Consider the following 18,229-nt stretch of genomic DNA (forward strand, 5'->3'; position numbering starts at 1 on the left):
AGAACTGTACACAGTATTCCAAATGCAGCCGAATCGAAGTCCTATAGAACTGTGACCTGATCTGCCAACTCTTGTACTCAATACTCCATCCGATGAAGGAAAGCATGCCTACTTGACCACTTAACTGACCTGCGGTACCACCTTCAGGGAACAATGGACCTGAACACCCAGATCTCTCTGAACACAAAATTTTCCCCATGGCTTTTTCATTTACTGTATGGTTTGCTCTTGAATTGGACCTTACAAAATGCACAACCTTGCACTTGGCCGCACTGTTCTAGGGCTTACAGCCGACCCACTTTTCCAGGACTCATGGCCCACACGTTGTTCCAGGGCTCGCGGCCCACACTCTGTTCCAAGGCTCACAGCCCACACTCTGTCCCAGGGCTCACGGCCCACGCTCTGTTCCAGAGCTCATAGCCCACATGCTGTTCCAGGGCTCACGGCCCACACGCTGTTCAAGGAGTCACGGCCCACACGCTGTTCCAGGACTCACGGCCCACACTCTGTTCCAAGGCTCACGGCCCACAGACTGTTCTAGGGTTCAAGCCCACACGCAGTTCCAGGACTCACGGCCCACACTCTGTTCCAGAGCTCATAGCCCACATGCTGTTCCAAGGCTCACGGCCCACAGACTGTTCTAGGGTTCAAGCCCACACGCAGTTGCAGGACTCACGGCCCACATTCTGTTCCAGGGCTCATAGCCCACATGCTGTTCCAAGGCTCATGGCCCACACTCTGTTCCAAGGCTCACAGCCCACACGCTGTTCCAGGACTCACGGCCCACGCTCTGTTCCAGACGTCATAGCCCACATGCTGTTCCAAGGCTCACGGCCCACACACTGTTCAAGGGTTCAAGCCCACATGCAGTTCCAGGACTCACAGCCCACACGCTGTTCCAGGACTCACAGCCCACACTCTGTTCCAAGGCTCATAGTCCACACGCTGTTCCAAGGCTCATAGTTGTTCCAGGACTCACGGCCCACAGGGTGTTTCAGGACTCACGGCCCACACTCTGTTCCAAGGCTCACGGCCCACATGCTGTTCCAGGACTCATGGCCCACACGCTGTTCCAGGACTCTTAGCCCACATGCTGTTCCAAGGCTCACGGCCCACACGATGTTCCAGGACTCATGGCCCACACACTGTTCCAGGACTCTCAGCCCACACGCTGTTCCAAGGTTCACAGCCCACACTCTGTTCCAAGGCTCATGGCCCACACTCTGTCCCAGGGCTCATTGCCCACACTCAGTCCCAGGGCTCATAGCCCACACTCTCTTCCAAGGCTCATAGCCCACATGCTGTTCCAGGACTCATGGCCCACACGCTGTTCCAGGACTCACGGCCCACACTCTGTTCCAGGGCTCACGGCCCACACTCTGTCCCAGGGCTCACGGCCCACACTCTCTTCCAAGGCTCATAGCCCACATGCTGTTCCAGGACTCATGACCCACACGCTGTTCCAGGGCTCACGGCCCACACTCTGTCCCAGGGCTCACGGCCCACACGCTGTTCCAGGACTCACGGCCCACACTCTGTTCCAGGGCTCATAGCCCACACTCTGTCCCAGGGCTCACGGACCACACTCTGTCCCAGGGCTCACGGACCACACTCTGTCCCAGGGCTCACCGCCCACACGCTGTTCCAGGGCTCACAGCCCACACGCTGTTCCAAGGTTCACAGCCCACAATCTGTTCAAAGGCTCACAGCCCACACGCTGTTCCAGGACTCACAGCCCACACTCTGTTCCAAGGCTCACGGCCCACACACTGTCCTAGGGCTCATGGCCCACACTCTGTTTCAGGGCTCATAGCCCACACGCTGTTCCCGGGCTCATAGCCCACACGCTGTTCCAGGGCTCATAGCCCACACGCTGTTCCAAGGCTCACAGCCCACACGCTGTTCCAAGGTTCACAGCCCACAATCTGTTCAAAGGCTCACAGCCCACACGCTGTTCCAGGACTCACAGCCCACACTCTGTTCCAAGGCTCACGGTCCACACACTGTCCTAGGGCTCTTGGCCCACACTCTGTTTCAGGGCTCATAGCCCACACGCTGTTCCCGGGCTCATAGCCCACACGCTGTTCCAGGGCTCATAGCCCACACGCTGTTCCAAGGCTCACAGCCCACACGCTGTTCCAGGTCTCACAGCCTACACACTGTTCCAAGGTTCACAGCCACACTCTGTCCCAGGGCTCACGGCCCACACGCTGTTCCAAGGCTCATAGCCCACATGCTGTTCCAAGGCTCATAGCCCACATGCTGTTCCAGGGCTCACAGCTCACACTCTGTTCCAGGACTTACGGCCCACACCCTGTCCTAGAGCTCCCGGCCCACACCCTGTCGCAGGGCTCATGGCCCACACGCTGTTCCAAGGCTCACGGCCCACACGCTGTTCCAGGACTCACGGCCCACATGCTCTTCCAGTGCTCACGGCCCACACATTGCTCCAGGGCTCACGGCCCACAATCTGTTCCAGGGCTCATAGCCCACACACTGTCCCAGGGCTCACAGCCCACATGCTGTTCCAGGGCTCATAGCCCACACGCTGTTCAAGGGCTTACAGCCCACATGCTGTTCCAGGGCTCACGGCCCAGACACTGCTCCAGGGCTCACGGCCCACAATCTGTTCCAGGGCTCACGGCCCACAATCTGTTCCAGGGCTTACGGCCCACAATCTGTTCCAGGGCTCATAGCCCACACGCTGTTCCAGGGCTCACAGCCCACACGCTGTTCCAGGGCTCACAGCCCACACACTGCTCCAGGGCTCATGGCCCACAATCTGTTCCAGGGCTCATAGCCCACACACTGTCCCAGGGCTCACAACCCACACGCTGTTCCAGGGCTCATAGCCCACACACTGTCCCAGGGCTCACAACCCACACACTGCTCCAGGGCTCATAGCCCACACGCTGTTCCAAGACTCACGGCTCACACGCTGTTCCAGGACTCACGGCCCACATGCTGTTCCAGGGCTTACAGACCATACGCTGCTGCAGGGCTCACGGCCCACACGCTATTCCAGGGCTTACAGACCATATACTGCTGCAGGGCTCACGGCCCACACGCTGTTCCAGGGCTCACAGCCCACACGCTGTTCCAGGGTTTGCCGGTCTGTGACCTTTTTTGGCCATGCCCGAGAGCAGGCAAGTGACGAGATTCTCTTCTGCATCTGCAGTCCTCACTTTCTCCCCCTCAAAATTCTGCATCGGGAGCTGAAAGATCAGGAGCATGAGGTTGAAGTGTGACCATGAAAACAACATCAGATTTGTTAAACTAAATGTAATCAGCCAAAAAGACTTGTGTGATCCAGTGATAGGGTCCCAGCCACTGAGATAGGAATGTTTGGTCCCATCTGCTTCAGAATTGTGTAGCAGCACATCTGTGCATGTTGATTTAAAAAATAATTGCAATTCTCCATAATCAACGTACACATGGTGCACAGATTCTACAACAATTCAAAATAAACAGTTAGGCCTGACCAACTCTCAGGAAACACAGGAGGAAAGATGTTCAGGGAATTTCTATGAAGTTGTGTGGTGCAGCCTTCTTGTTCAAGGGTTTGGAACTTGGAGCCAATGTGAATTCCCTCTGAGCAGCAGGTACACATAAGGCCTGACATAAGGTCTCAGCTTTGCTGGTTTTGTTTAATAGACATTCACCCCCACTACTTTGCCATTTCCTGCAGCAACATCCAGCCCAGGCCTCCCAGCACCAGTCCCTGACTCTTGTCTCCCCTCCAGAAATGGCCCTCCCCTCCAGCAGCCATTCAAATCCATGAAGATGGAGGTGCCAAGTCCTGATGGTAGCTGCTACTCTTGATAGTGAGAAGACCCAGTGCAAGTTGACTATATTCCAAACATTAGTCAGATGATTAGGTTAGATTAGATTCCCTACAGTATGGAAACAGGCCATTTGGCCCAACAAACCCACACCGACCCTCCAAGAGTAACCCTCCCAGCCCCTCTTCCCTCTGACTAATGGGCAATGTAGAATAGCCAATTCGTCTAACATGCACATCTTTGGACTGTGTGGGAGGAATCTAGAGCACCCAGAGGAAACACACGCAGATGCATGGAGAATGTGTAAACTTCATACAGACAGTTGCCCGTGGTTGGAATTGAAGCTGAGGCCCTGGTGCTGTGAGATAGCAGTGCTAACAACTGTGCCACCGTGCCACCCCACATGCTGGTAAAGACAAAGCAGTATTCTGATGGAGACCTGAAGACCCTTGCAGTCAGTGAACAGGAGCTGCAGGTCATGCACCCGAAGAAGAAATATGTCCCAAAAGCACAGCATTTAGCTGGAGGCTCAACATAAAGTATCTGAAAATGCAACATCACCACCTTGGTGCAGAAACACTCCAGCGAATCATCACCCTCCTTAAGGGGAGACTCAGAGCCTCTACCACAATCCAATGTATCTTCTTGTTGTAGAAGAAATTAATTAAAATTCTCTGCAAAAGAAACTAGCCAGTATGACAACATGGAGGTCGCCAGTTGGTTTATACCCAGTGTTCTGCTCCTTCAGATAGGACTTGGTGCAGTCCTGTCCAGTGGCTTAGGTAAGATGAGACTTTGCCCCACTAGTCCTGCCAGTTCACCAGCCAGGATCCCTCAGCCAGGCTGGGATACAACCCAGACACAGGAAATGAGGAGTACCTCCAATGACCACCCCCACATCAATTCTGCGCAGAGCCAATCATAGTGTAGAAAGAGACCACTCAGCCCTTTGAGTCTGCACCGATCCTCTGAAGGGTATCAGACCCACCCTGCCACGCCATCCCTGTAATCCCATGTGGGGTTTTTACCAGGCTATGCCACCCTACCTCCACATCCCTGGACAGTATGGAGCAATTTAACATGACTAATCCACCTAATCTGCTAACCTCTGGACCATGGGAGGAAACTGGAACACCAGGCAGAAACCCATGCATACACAGGGAGAATGTGCAAAATCCACCCAGTGAGTCATAGAGTGATACAGCACGGAAACAACCCTTCAATCCAACTTGTCCACACTGACCAAATATCCCAATTCGATCTCGTCCCATTTGCTAACATTTGGCCCATATCCCTCTAAACTCTTCCTATTCATACACCCATCCAGGTGCCTTTTAAATGTAATCATATCCATCCCCACCACTTCCTCTGGCTGCTCATTCCATGCACGCACCACCTTCTGCTTGAAAAAGTTACACCTCAGGTCCTTTTTAAATCTTTCCTCTCTCATCTTAAACTTCTTATGGCCACTTATCTTGGAATCTCCCAACTTCGGAAAAAGACCTTGATCCATGCCCCTCATGATTTTATAAACCTCCATGTGGTCTCCCTCAATCTCTGACAATCCAGAGATAAAAAGCCCAGCCTTTTCAGCCTCTCACTTTAGCTCAAAGCTTCCAATTCTGGCAACATCCCTATAAATCTTTGCACCCTCTTAAGTTTCACAACAGCAGCACAATGGCTCAATGGTTAGCACTGCTGCCTCACAGCACCAGACACCAGATTTGATTCCAGCCTCGGGCGACTGTGTGGAGTCTGCACATTCTCCCTGTGTCTGCTTGGGTTTCCTCTGGGTGCTCTGGTTTCCTCCCACAGTCCAAAGATGTGCAGATTAGGTGGATTGGCCAAGCTAAATTGCCATTAGTGTTCAGGGATGTGTAGGTTAGGTGCGTTAGTCAGGAAACTTGTAGGGTAGGGGAATGGGTCTGGTGGGATACTTTTCAGACCAAATGGCCTGTTTCCATACTGTAGGGATTCTATGAATAACATCTTTCCTATAGAAGGGCGACCAGAATTGTATGCGGTATTCTAAAAGTGGCCTCACCAATGTCCTGCACCACTGCAACTTGACATCCCAATTCCTGTACTCAATGTTCTGACCCATGGAGGAAAGCATGCCAAATGCTTTCTTCCTTACTCTTCCACCCAAAACTCCACTTTCAAGGAACTAAGTACCTGCACCCCTAGGTCTTTTTATTCAGCAACACTCCCAGCACCCTACCATTAACCGTGTAAGACCTGATTTGCCTTATGATATCTGGTCGGCGTGGATGAGTTGGACTGAAGGGTCTGTTTCTATGTTATACATCTCTATGATTCCATGACAGTGAAAATGCAATACCTCACAATTATCTAAACTAAACTTCAACTGTTACTCCTCGGCCCATTGGCTGATCTGATCAAGGTCCCATTTTCCTCTGAGATAATTTTCTTTGCTGTCCACTATACCTCCTATTTTGGTGGACATCTGCAAACTTACTAACCATACCTCCGATGTTCACATCCAAATCATTTATATAAATGATAAAAAGCACTGGACCCAGCACCGATCCTTGTGGCACTCCACTGATCACAGGCATCCAGTCTGAAAAAGAACCCTCTACCACCACCCTCTGTCTCCTGCCTTCAAGCCAATTTTAGATTAGATTAGATTCCCTACAGTATGGAAACAGGTCATTTGGCCCAAAAGTCCACACCGACCCTCTGAAGAGTAACTCACCCAGACCCATTTCCCTCTGATTAATGCACATAACACTATGGGCAATTTAGCATGGCCAATTCACCTGACCTGCACATCTCTGGATCGTAGGAGAAAACTGGAGCACCCGGAGGAAACCCACACAGGCAAGGGGAGAATGTGCAAACTCCATACAGACACTCGCCTGAGGCTGGAATCAAACCTGAGGCACTGATACTGTGAGGCAGCGGTGCTAACCATTGAGTTGTCCCTTTTGTATTCAATTAGTTAGGTCTCCCTGGATCGCATGTGATCTAACCTTACCAACCAGTCTACCATGCAGAAACTTGTGGAATACTTTGCTGAAGTCCATATAGACAACGTCTATTGCTCTGACTTCATCAATCATCTTTGTCACTGCTTCAAAAAACTCAATCAAATTCATGACACATGATTTCCCACGCACAAAGCCATGTTGATGCTGTCTAATCAATCCTTGCTTTTCCAAATGCTTGTAAACCCTGTCCCTCCTCCAACAATTTACCCACTACTGATATAAGGCTCACCCGTTTATAGTAGGCAAAAGTGAGGACTGCAGATGCTGGAAACCAGAGTCTAGATTAGAGCGGTGCTGGAAAGACACAGCAGGTCAGGCAGCATCTGAGGAGCAGAAAAATCAACATTTCGGGCAAAAGCCCTTCATCAGGATTTAAAGGCCTTTGCTGAGGACTGATCGTCCACAGTGAGGGGGAGGTCTGGGGGGGATGGTGAAAACCCGGCAGAGCTGGGAGCTAGAACCTGGTGTGGGTGATGAAGGGCTTTTGCCCAAAACGTCGATTTTCCTGCTCCTCAAATGCTGCCTGACCTGCAGTGCTTTTCCAGCATCACTCACCAGTTTATAGTTCCCTGACGTTTCCTTGCAGCCTTTCTTAAATAATGGCACCACATTAGCGAACCTCCAGCCTTCTGGCCCCTCTTGTGACTGTTGATGATACAAATATCTCAGCAAGAGCCCAGTAATCTCTTCCCTAGCTTCCCACAAAGTTCTGGGAAACACCTGATCAAGTCCTGGGGATTTATCTACCTTTATACGTTTCAAGGCCTTCCGCACCTCCTCCTCTGTAATATGAGCTCTTTTCAAAACATCACTATTTATTTCCACAAGTTCCTTAGATTCCATGTCCGTCTCCACAGTAAATACAGACATGAAATACACGTTTAGTGTCTCAAACACCTCCTGTGGTTCCACACATAGACGGCATATTCTCTCCTTAATTACTCTTTTGCCCTTAATGTACTTATAATAGAATCTCTTTCGATTCTCCTTAACCCTATTTGCCAAAGCTATCTCATGTCTCCTTTTCACCTCCATGATTTCCCTCTTAAATACACTCCTATTGCCCTTATACTTCTTTAGGGGTTCATTTGATTCCAGCTGTCTATACCCGATATGTGCTTCCTTATTTTTCTTGAACAGAGCCTCAATTTCTCTTGTCGTCCAGCATTCCTTACCAGCCTTACCCTTCACATTAACAGGAACATACGGTCTCTGAAGTCTCATTATCTCATTTTTAAAGACCTCCCACTTTCTAACCATCCCTTTACCTGCAAAATAGCCTCCCCCAATCAACTTTTTAAAGTTCCTGTCTAAAACTGTCAAAATTGGCCTTTCACCTGTTCAGAGCTTTAACTGTTTGATCAAGTCTATCCTTTTCCATAAAAATTTTAAAACTTTTAGACTTATGGTCACTTACCCCAAAGTGCTCCCCCACTGACACTTCAGTCACTTGCCCTGCCTTCTTTCCCTAAAAAAGGTCAAGTATTGCTCCTTCTTTAGCAGGTGCATTCACATATTGAACAAGGAAGATTTCTTGTACATACTTATAAGTTCCTCGCCATCCAAACCCTTAACACTATGACAGCCCCAGTCTACGTTTGGAAAGTTAAAAACCCCTATTTTTACAACCCTATTATTCTTACAGATATCTGAGATCCCCTTACGTATTTGCTTCTCAATTTTTCAATGACTATTTGGGGGTCCATAATACAATCCCAACAAAATGATCATCACTTTCTTATTTCTCAGTTTTACCCATATAACTTCATTGGACGATCACCCAAGAATATCCTCCCCCAATACAGCCGTAATGATATCCCTTACCAAAAATACTACTCCCTCTCCTCTCTTGCCTCCCTTTTCAATCTTTCTGTAGCATCTCTACCCCAGAACATTAAGCTGCCAGTCCTGTCCATCCCGGAGCCATGTTGCTATAATAGCGATGATATCCTAGTCCGATGTTTCCAACCATGCCCTAAGTTCCTTGCTTTACTTGTTAAGTCTCTTGCATCGAAGTAAATGCAGTTTAATTTATCAGACTTACTTTAGTCTCCTGTCTGCTTTAACTATTTAACTTGCTCCCCCTATCTACTGCACCAGCCTCAACTTTTTCTCTTTTCTGTCTTTTTTTTGTTTTTCCCACACTCCCCCAAGAGTTGCAAACCTCCCAAGTAGCAATAGCAAATCACCCTGCAAGGATGATGGTGCCCTTCCGATTCAGGAACCTGTCCCCTTGTACAGGGCATCCCTGAAGGGATCCATAAATGTGAATCCTTGCCCATGCACCAGCTCCTCAGCCACACATTCATCTGCTCTATCGTCCTATAACTACTCTTGCTAGCATGTGGCACCAGTAGCCATCCAGATATTATGACATTTGAGGACTTACTTTTTAACCTCCTGCCTAGTTTCCTACATTCTCTCTGCAGAACTTCATCCCTTTCTCTACCTATGTCATTGCCACAATGATCTCCTGCTGGTCACTCTCCCCTTTTAGAATATTCTTCACCCTCTCTGAGACATCCTTGCCTCAAGGCTGGGATCGAATCCAGGTTCCTGATGCTGTGAGGCAGCAGTGCTTACCACAGTGCCACCGTGCCACCCCAACCTCCTCTGCAAGAGTTTACAGGAAGGACTCCACCGATAGGACACAACTGGCAGGACTGGGGCAGCCCTGATGGTCTCCTCTCTCAAAGCAAAGGGGCACCATCATGGACCCGTTAACTTTAATCAGACATTTCTTGGTGTGTCACAAAGCTGGTCCCTTTTGTCTAAAAGCTGTTCTTTGTTTCAAGGATACTGTGTCCTTGGTCTTTTTCAGAGAAGTAATAAACCACTCCTGGTTCTGATTAGTCTGGTTTGGTATGGAGATTAAAGGGTATTGAGAGGCATTTTTGTTTATATGTAAACAAATGAGACTTCAGGCCAAAGTGGTCATGTTTTAGAAGTGACCTATATAATGAAAGGGGAGTGGTCAGCTCTCGAGCTGAGTGGTTCAGTCCAAAACTAGTTAGGAGTTCAACAGTGGACTGTGTGGAAACTCTCTCTCTTTCTTCCCCTTCTAACTTCAACCTGTAAGATCTGTTTCTTTTTTTAAAACTGTGTTTTAGCAGGGTTTGCTTATTGGGACTGTTGTGTATATTCGGAACAGCATAAGTTTGGATAGACTGAGTTCTGTAGGGGTTCTTTATTCTGTTCTTTGTGTTTCATTGTGAATAAATTTCTGTCTGTTTTAAAGCCTCATAGTCAATCTAGCTAGCTTACTGTGGGTACTTTTCATCGTACACTTACTAAAACAAATCGCAAAGTTATGGTCTCGGTTGCCTGCTCAAGAATGGTTTGAGTGGTCTGGCCTAGTCCATTACAGGTGGCGTACAAAAGTCAGACACAGGTGACAAACTGTGTCCTGAACCTGAATGCTTGCAGAGTCCTGAGCAGATGCAACCTGACATGCACCTTTCCCTCATTGAAGGACAGGAAGGCACATGACTGGCCTGTCCACTGGGAAAAGTGGATCAAGTCCTGGAGCAGATGGACATTGTCATTGATCCTCTGTTGGGAGCCATTTAGGACTGTGGTCCAGCACAGATCCCAGGTGAGATGACAAACCCTGGCAAAGTTCTTGTAATCCATACTGAGGAGGAAGGCCAGATACCAGTTTTTTAAGAAGTGAAGGTTCCCTTTCTTGAACACCAAGAAATACACCAATACACCAGGAAAGGCTCTCTGGCCGTAAAATATTCTTCCAGTGATCACTCAATTGTTCTCCACAATGTCCCAGAATTCCCTGAAGAACTTCATGGTAAACCCATCCAGCCCTGCAGATTGCCCCTTGAGATTCAGGTAAGAGCCAAGTCAGCTCCTCTAGGTGATGGGAGCATCAAGCATCCTGGCGTTCTTCAGGCTGACCTGCAGTAAGTCCTCCCATAAACTCTGTGAGCATCCTCGCTGGATGGATTCAGAGAGAACAGAAGCATGTAATAGGCTATGGTTTGGGTTCTGATGCTCTCCGGACCTGAGACGATGGCCAGCAATGGAACTGCTGGTGGATCCCGTGCCTTTCTCCCAGTGAGTAAGAAAAGGGTGTGCCTTGGTCCAGATCCCGGAAGACTCAGATTCGCGAACTCATGTATGTAACCCAGGACCTGATAAGCTGCAGTGTGTTCTTCTTCTCTTTGCTTTGCAAGTCTGGGTCCTCGTTGAACAGACTGAGACATGACTCCAGGTCAAGCACCTCCTTCTTCAGTTCCTCAATCCTGGATTTCTGTCTGTTTGTTGACACTCTTTCGAACTGCTGACAGAAGTCGTGGATATGACCATTGCCCACATTCCACCATACCCTCAAGGTGGGAAGCCACCTGCTTCCTTTTCTAGCTGGCCCAAAACTGACAGAACAAATCCTGCAAAAGCTCATCCTCAGCCTGACATAGAATGACGTGGTGGTCCGTGCATGGCATATGTTGCATGCCATTCACCAAAACTCAGACAACATACACCAATGTTATGTACTGATGATTGATTCTTGACACTCTGACTCGAGGCCTCACAAAAGTAAAAGTCATGGAGTCAGGATAGAGATTTCTCCAGTTGTCCAACAGGTTGAAGGACTTGACCTGGTGCCTCAACCTCCTGCTTGACACTAGACCAATCTGAGTGCTGCAACGGTGCAGTTAAAATTTCTCCTGTGAATATCTTACTGGCCTTTGTTGATGGAGGTGCAGTGAGTGGACACTTCTTCAAAGAAGTGCATTTGCCTTGCTCTGACCAGAGGAGCATACACATTTACAAAATGAAATATCACACCTCCTTTTTGGACCATCTGATGAGCAAACGACCTGGCATTGGCCCCTTGACCCTCAAGATCTCCAGCTGAAAATCTGGTGCCAACAAGCTAGTAACCCCACCAGAATTGGAGACAAGGTGACTCATGTAGAGCACGCCTTGCTACTACAGGACCCAAGTGGTTTCATCTCTTGTGGTGGTACGGGTTTTCTGCAGGAAGCACATTGCATACAGGAACCTGAGTAGTAGCTTCCTGTTGCCATCGATGTTGAGGTTGGCTATTATTGCCTTCATGCCAAAGGCACAATGCTCACATGAACAACGCCCTCAGTGCATGGAGCACACAAAACCCTTGTCTCCTTCTGGAGCCCACCTGGGGAATGTGCTGTTCCAGTATTCCAGTGCATTCCAGGTGGTATTCTGAACTAGAGTTGCAAAATGTGGTGCTGGAAAAACACAGCAGGCCAGGCAGCATCCGAGGAGCAGGAGAATCGACGTTTCAGGCATAAGCCCTTCTTCAGCCCTTATGTCCAAAATGTCGATTCTCCTGCTCCTCGGATGCTACCTGGCCTGCTGTGTTTTTCCAGCACCACATTTTGCAACTCTGGTACTCCAGCATCTGCAGTCCTCACTTTCTCCTAGGTGTTCTGAACTACCAGGGTAGACCAAAGACCAGTTTGAAATGATTACTTCAGTCCAAGACCAATTGGACTGAAGTTCAAGAAGCTCCCTCAGAAACTCTTGGACGTCCTCAGTGTTGAATGACTAGAAGCTGAGTTAGGGATGGGGGGGGCATTGGAATTTTGGGGGATATAAATTTTGCATTGTCACCAAAGCCAATGGGTGAGCCCTCACCCTCCACTGGGTGGTCATCCTCAGTGTTGACCCCTGTCCCACTGAGAGAGTAGGGATTGGTTCAGTACCACTAGTTGGCGATGTTCCTCGGATTTCCGACAGGCTGTTTCAAGATGGCCTTCACTGGGATGAGGTGGGGGCAGGAGTTATTGGGTGGCAGGGTCTTGGAGTTTTGCACTCCTCCCAGTAATGGGTCATCACCTCCCGGGGAAAAGGTTCTCCACTCCTGGACTGAGGTGCTCAGTATGAAGATCTGGGGAGGAAGCTGAAAGATCTTACCTATCCTGGCCGTTACCCTATGATCCAACAATATTAGAATGGCCAAAGTGGATTCTGAGAGACAGAATTTAAGATTATTTGAAAAACATGGTTTGATTACAGATAGTCAGCATCGCTTTGTGAGGGGCAGGTCATGCCTCACAAACCTTATTGAATTCTTTGAGGCTGTGACAAACGCATTAATGAAGGTAGAACAATGGATGTGGTGTATATGGATTTTAGCAAGGTGTTTGATAAGGTTCCCCATTCAGAAAGTAAGGAAACATGGGATACAGGGAAATTTTGCTATATGCATACAGAATTGACTGGCCTATAGAAGACAGAGGGTGGTAATAGATGAAAAGTATTCAGCCAGGAGCTTGGTGACCAGTGGTGTTCCACAGGGATCTGTTCTGGGACCTCTGCTGTTTGTGATTTGGATGAGGAAGTGGAGGGGTGTGTTAGTAAATTTGTCAATCCCACAAAGGTTGCTGCAGTTGTGGGTAATGTGGAGGGCTGTTGTAGGTTGTAACGGGACGTTGACAGGATGCAGAACCGGGCTGAGAGGTGGCAAATTGAGTTCAAACTGGAAAAATGAGAAGTGATTCATTTTGGAAGGTTGAATTTGAATGTAGATTACAGGGAGAAAGTGAGGACTGCAGATGCTGGCGATCAGAGCTGAAAATGTGTTGCTGGAAAAGTGCAGCAGGTCAGGCAGCATCCAAGGGGCAAGAGAATCAACGTTTCGGGCATGAGCCCTTCTTCAGGGCTCATTCCTGAAGAAGGGCTCATGCCCGAAACGTCGATTCTCCTGTTCCTTGGATGCTGCCTGACCTGCTGTGCTTTTCCAGCAACACATTTTCAGCTGTAGATTACAGGGTTAAAGGCAGGATTCTTGTCAGTGTGGAAGAACAGAGGGATCTTGGGGTCCACATCCATATATCCCTCAAAGTTGCCACCCAAGTTGATAGGGTTGTAAGAAGGCATATGGTGTGTTGGCTTTCATGAGCAGGGCGATTGAGTTTAAAAACCACGATGTTATGCTGCAGCTTTAGAAAGCCCTGTTAGACCACACATGGAATATTGTGTTCGGTTTAGGTTGCCTCATTATAGGAACGATGTGGAAGCTTTAGAGAGAGTGCAGAGGAAATTAACCAGGATGCTGCCTGGACCAGAAAGCATGTCTTATGAATAAAGGTTGACTGAGCTAAGGCTTTTCTCATTGGAGTGAAGAAGGATGAGAGGTGACTTGATGGATATGTACAAGATGATGAGAGGCATAGATAGAGTGGTTAGCCAGAGACTTTTTTCCAGGGCAGAAATGGCTATCACAAGGGGGCATAATTTTAAGGTGATTGGTAGAAGGTTTAGGGGAGATATCAGAGGTAGGTTTTTTACACAGACAGTGGTAGGTGTGTGGAATGCACTGCCAGTGGTGGTGGTTAAGTCAGATAGATTAGGGACATTTAAACAATTCTCAGAGAGGCACATGGATGATAGTAAAATGTAGGGTATGTAGGTTAGTCTGACCATAGAGTAGGACAAAAGGCCAGCACAGCATCGAGGGCCAAAGGACCTGTACTGTGTTGTACTGTCCTATAAAAACCGTTCTATAAAAGCTGCAACTCTTGACGTATATGGTCTGAATAACTCTACCAACTGTCCAAGGACTTGTAGCATGGACTCAAGGGAGTCACAATAACTGAATCCGCAGTTAACAAAATCCTCCCCTTCAAGGAATAACACCTCTTTCAGGTGGTGGTGGCCTCTCCTCTCCAATCAACCCCTCTCTTCTAATCTCTTCCTCCTCCTTACCCAAGTCTTTACACAAAAATGAAAGACTGAGGGAATGATGGGCTCGGGGAAGACCATGGTGACTCATTCTGAGTGCACCTGTGCCAGGGTGGTGTGGCCCTATTGCTGGAATCTTATAGTCACAGGGTTGGGTAATGGGGAACTATGCAGTAGTGACACAGCTCAAGGTGTAAATCTTGTGGGGGCGCAGTAGGCCTGGAGCTGCCTGGGAGCATGCCCTGTGTCCTTTGCCTTCAGGGGTTTAGCTTTACGCTCTGTCTTCCTTCTGTAAGGATGCTTTCACCTCCCACCTCACTGACAGCAATGGTGGCACCAGCTATTAGTGAACACCCCTGCTGTGGGGTTCAGGGTAGTGTGTCATTTTAGTGGGTGGAGGTGCATCAGTGCCAGTCTTGGCCCCCAGAGTGGAATTGACTACCTTGGAGTTGGTGCATTGGGACACATATACATGCTGTGATGACAACAGAAGCCGTTTGTTTTAGTGCACCTCAATTGCTATTTTTGAGTGAATGTGGCTCTTTACTTTTGTGGCTGTTGATCAGCAGCTTAAAAGATGATGGGGCAATGGGATCTGAGGAAATGTGGAAGCGTCCTACCACTCGTGATTGTGGTGTTATTATCATGGACACCAGATTTATAACACTCCCATTTATAACAATAAGTAGTAAACAAGGAAAAGAAAAAGGAATGACTTTTGAGAAGAAAAGACTTGATAGAACAGGAGAAGAGGTGAGGACCAGACATCCAGAACTAATGGGAGTGATGTTACACTGAGCTGGGTGTGTGCTTCTTCTTTGTTGATTGTGGTATTGATAGCAGTAATAACAGACCTTTAAGGATCATGTCATGTTATTTTGCTTGAACAAGCAGTAAATTAAAGTTTGTGTTGCAGGTGATTTGGAGCTGAATTGGTGTGCAGGTGCAGATCCATTTGGAAACAAGTTAATTGGTCTGTAGACTAATGACAGTTATCAATGGCAGAGACCTTTTGCCTGCCGACAAATGTGTGATTGGTTCTCAGGTAACAGAACACGTCCCAATGTCTTGTCTTCCCCAGATGATGTGTTCTCCTTCAGCTCCTTGCCCGATCTCTCTCAACCCATAGCTCAATCACATCACTATCCCTGGTCCATTCAACCTCTACCTTATTCATTGCCACTCCATTAGTGCATGTCTGTGTTATTCACATGGAATAGCGCACATGCTCCATGGTGTCAACAAACACAGCCACTGACCAATGCACTGACATGCAAATTCAATGGATGGACCTCTATTGACAGTGCAAAGGAATCGTTGTCTGAGAGGTTCTTCTCTTAATGTGCTCACTAGCCACACTTGTTGGTCAGTTATTCAGCTGGTGTACTTTACACACTGAACTTAAATATCAACACTTGCCTCTGGGGAGAAAGAATGGAGAAACATTTCTAGAGGATTCAAAGGCATTTTTTAACCTCACCTTTTCTGCTTACAGAATCATTACCTTGACTCAGGCATGTACGGAGGGTTCTTATTCCCAGAACCCCTAAATTCTGAGCCGTATGTGGCAACCTGGTGGAAGCAGTTGCTAGCAGGAGCGATGGCAGGAGCAGTGTCCCGTACCTCAACTGCCCCACTTGACCGACTCAAAATCTACATTCAGGTAAAATGTGGGTATAGGTGGCAAAGAGGAAATTAAAATAATTGACCGAGCTGTGAGATGTTGAGGGGTCAGCGTGTTCTAATATAAGAATTATAAAAGGGTAAAATGCCAGTGCATTCAATAAGTAGGAAAGTGTGAAGAATATTTTGTTTTTGTGAGGGGGATTGAATGCAAAAGAGGAAGTTCATGCTTCAGTTAAACAAGGTACAGGTTAGACCATATCTGGAATACTTGTGTACCGTATTGACTTGGAGGTGCTGGTGTTGGACTAGGGTGGACAAAGTTAAAAATCCAACAACATCAGGTTATAGTCCAACCAGTTTATTTGAAACACTAGCATCTGAAAGCTAGGACTTCCAAATAAATCTGTTGGACTATAACCTGGTGTAGTGTGATTTTTAACTGTGTACAGTATTGGTCTTTTTACTTAAGCAAGGATGTAAATGCATTGAAAAGAGGTCAAAGAAGGTCTACCAGACAAATATCTGGAATAAACCAGTGGAGAGGATAGTTCCTCTTCATAGAATCACAGAATTGTTATGGCACCAAAGAAGTCCATTTGGCCCCTCGTGTCTGCACTAGTTCTATTACCTAGTGCCAATCTCCTGCCTTTTCCCCACATCCCTGTATACCATTTCTATCCAAATAATCATCCAATGTTCTCTTGAATGTCTTAAAATAATTGAATTTCCATCATTGTGGGACTTGAACCCAGATTCCAGAATACTACTTGAGTCTCCGGATTGCAAGTCCACAATTATCCCCACACTAACTCTGATGGGAGAATCTTGGACTCGAGGTTACGGTTTCAAAATTAGGGTTATTCATTTAAAACAGGGATGAAGCAAAACATTTTTTTCATGAAAAGAAGGCAACGGTTTTCCTCAAAAGGCAACGGAAGCAGAAACTTTTAAGCCAGATGTCAAGAGATTCTTGGAAAGCAAGGTGGTGAAAAGAAATCTAGGGTAGACGGAATTGTGGGGTTGGAGTTACAATCAAATCAATCATGATGCTCTTAAATGAGACAGCAGACACAAGAGATCAAATGACCACTCCTGCCTCCTGTTTAAGGAGCATAAATTATAATACAGAGACCATTCAGCCCATTGTTCTTGTTTTAGAAATATTGTGAAAATTTCTGTTCTTATTCTGTCATCCAACTCTTTGTCTGGATCTTTCGATATTATCACTTTTCAAATATATTGACTTCCCTTCTTTTGGGTAGTGATCTCAACCCAGCTATAAGAATGATGCGAAGGAGCTGGTGTTGGACTGGGGTAGACAAAGTTAAAAATCACAGAACACCAGGCTATAGTCCAATAGGCTGATCTGGAAGCACTAGCTTTCAGAGCACTGCTTCTTCATCAGGTAGCTGTGGAGCAGGACAATAAGACACAGAATTTTTAACAAAAGATCACAGTGTCATGCAGCTGAAATAATATATTGAACAAAAGACTGAACAGCAATCAATGTTTGTTCAATATATCATTTCAAAAGAGAAAGCATTTAAGTGGTGAATGACAATGGGAAACCAGAGGATTGGGAAGTTTGCAAAGACAACAGAGGGCAAAAAAAAAGAAATAAGGAGGGAGAAGATTAAGTATGAGGGTAAGCTAGCCAGGAATGTAAAGGAAGACTGTAAGAGTTTCTTTAGATATATAAAGGGAAAAAAAAGTGGCAAAAGTGGACACTGGGCTGCTGAAAAATGACGCTGGAGAGATAGTAGTGGGATACAATGAAATGGCTGAGGAACTGAATAAACAACAAAGAACAAGGAAAATTTACAGTCAAGGAACAGACCCTTCGGCCCTCCAAGCCTGAGCCAATCCAAATCATGTGTATATATGGTGGGGGCTGAAAATGTGTTGCTGGAAAAGCGCAGCAGGTCAGGCAGCATCTAAGGAGCAGGAGAATCGACGTTTCGGGCTTGAGCCCTTCTTCAGGAATGAGGAAAGTGTGTCCAGCAGGCTAAGATAAAAGGTAGGGAGGAGGGACTTGGGAAAGGGGCGTTGGAAATGGGATAGGTGGAAGGAGGTCAAGGTAAGGGTGATAGGCCGGAGTGGGATGGGGGCAGAGAGGTCAGG

General features: G+C 47.4%; 1 protein-coding gene across 4 annotated transcripts in view; it reads left to right on the forward strand.

Moving 5' to 3' along the window:
• LOC122541109 (calcium-binding mitochondrial carrier protein SCaMC-3-like) overlaps positions 1–18,229 on the forward strand; it is a 130,791-nt gene that overhangs the window by 53,196 nt on the left and 59,366 nt on the right. For all 4 annotated transcript variants that reach the window (XM_043677675.1, XM_043677674.1, XM_043677676.1 and 1 more), the window contains one exon: positions 15,978–16,145. In XM_043677675.1, the coding sequence (XP_043533610.1) occupies positions 15,999–16,145 (147 nt within the window). In that variant the 5' untranslated portion in view covers positions 15,978–15,998. The remainder of the gene's footprint in view (positions 1–15,977; positions 16,146–18,229) is intronic.

Source organism: Chiloscyllium plagiosum, chromosome 36 (assembly GCF_004010195.1).
Source record: "Chiloscyllium plagiosum isolate BGI_BamShark_2017 chromosome 36, ASM401019v2, whole genome shotgun sequence".
NCBI classification, from domain to species: domain Eukaryota; kingdom Metazoa; phylum Chordata; class Chondrichthyes; order Orectolobiformes; family Hemiscylliidae; genus Chiloscyllium; species Chiloscyllium plagiosum.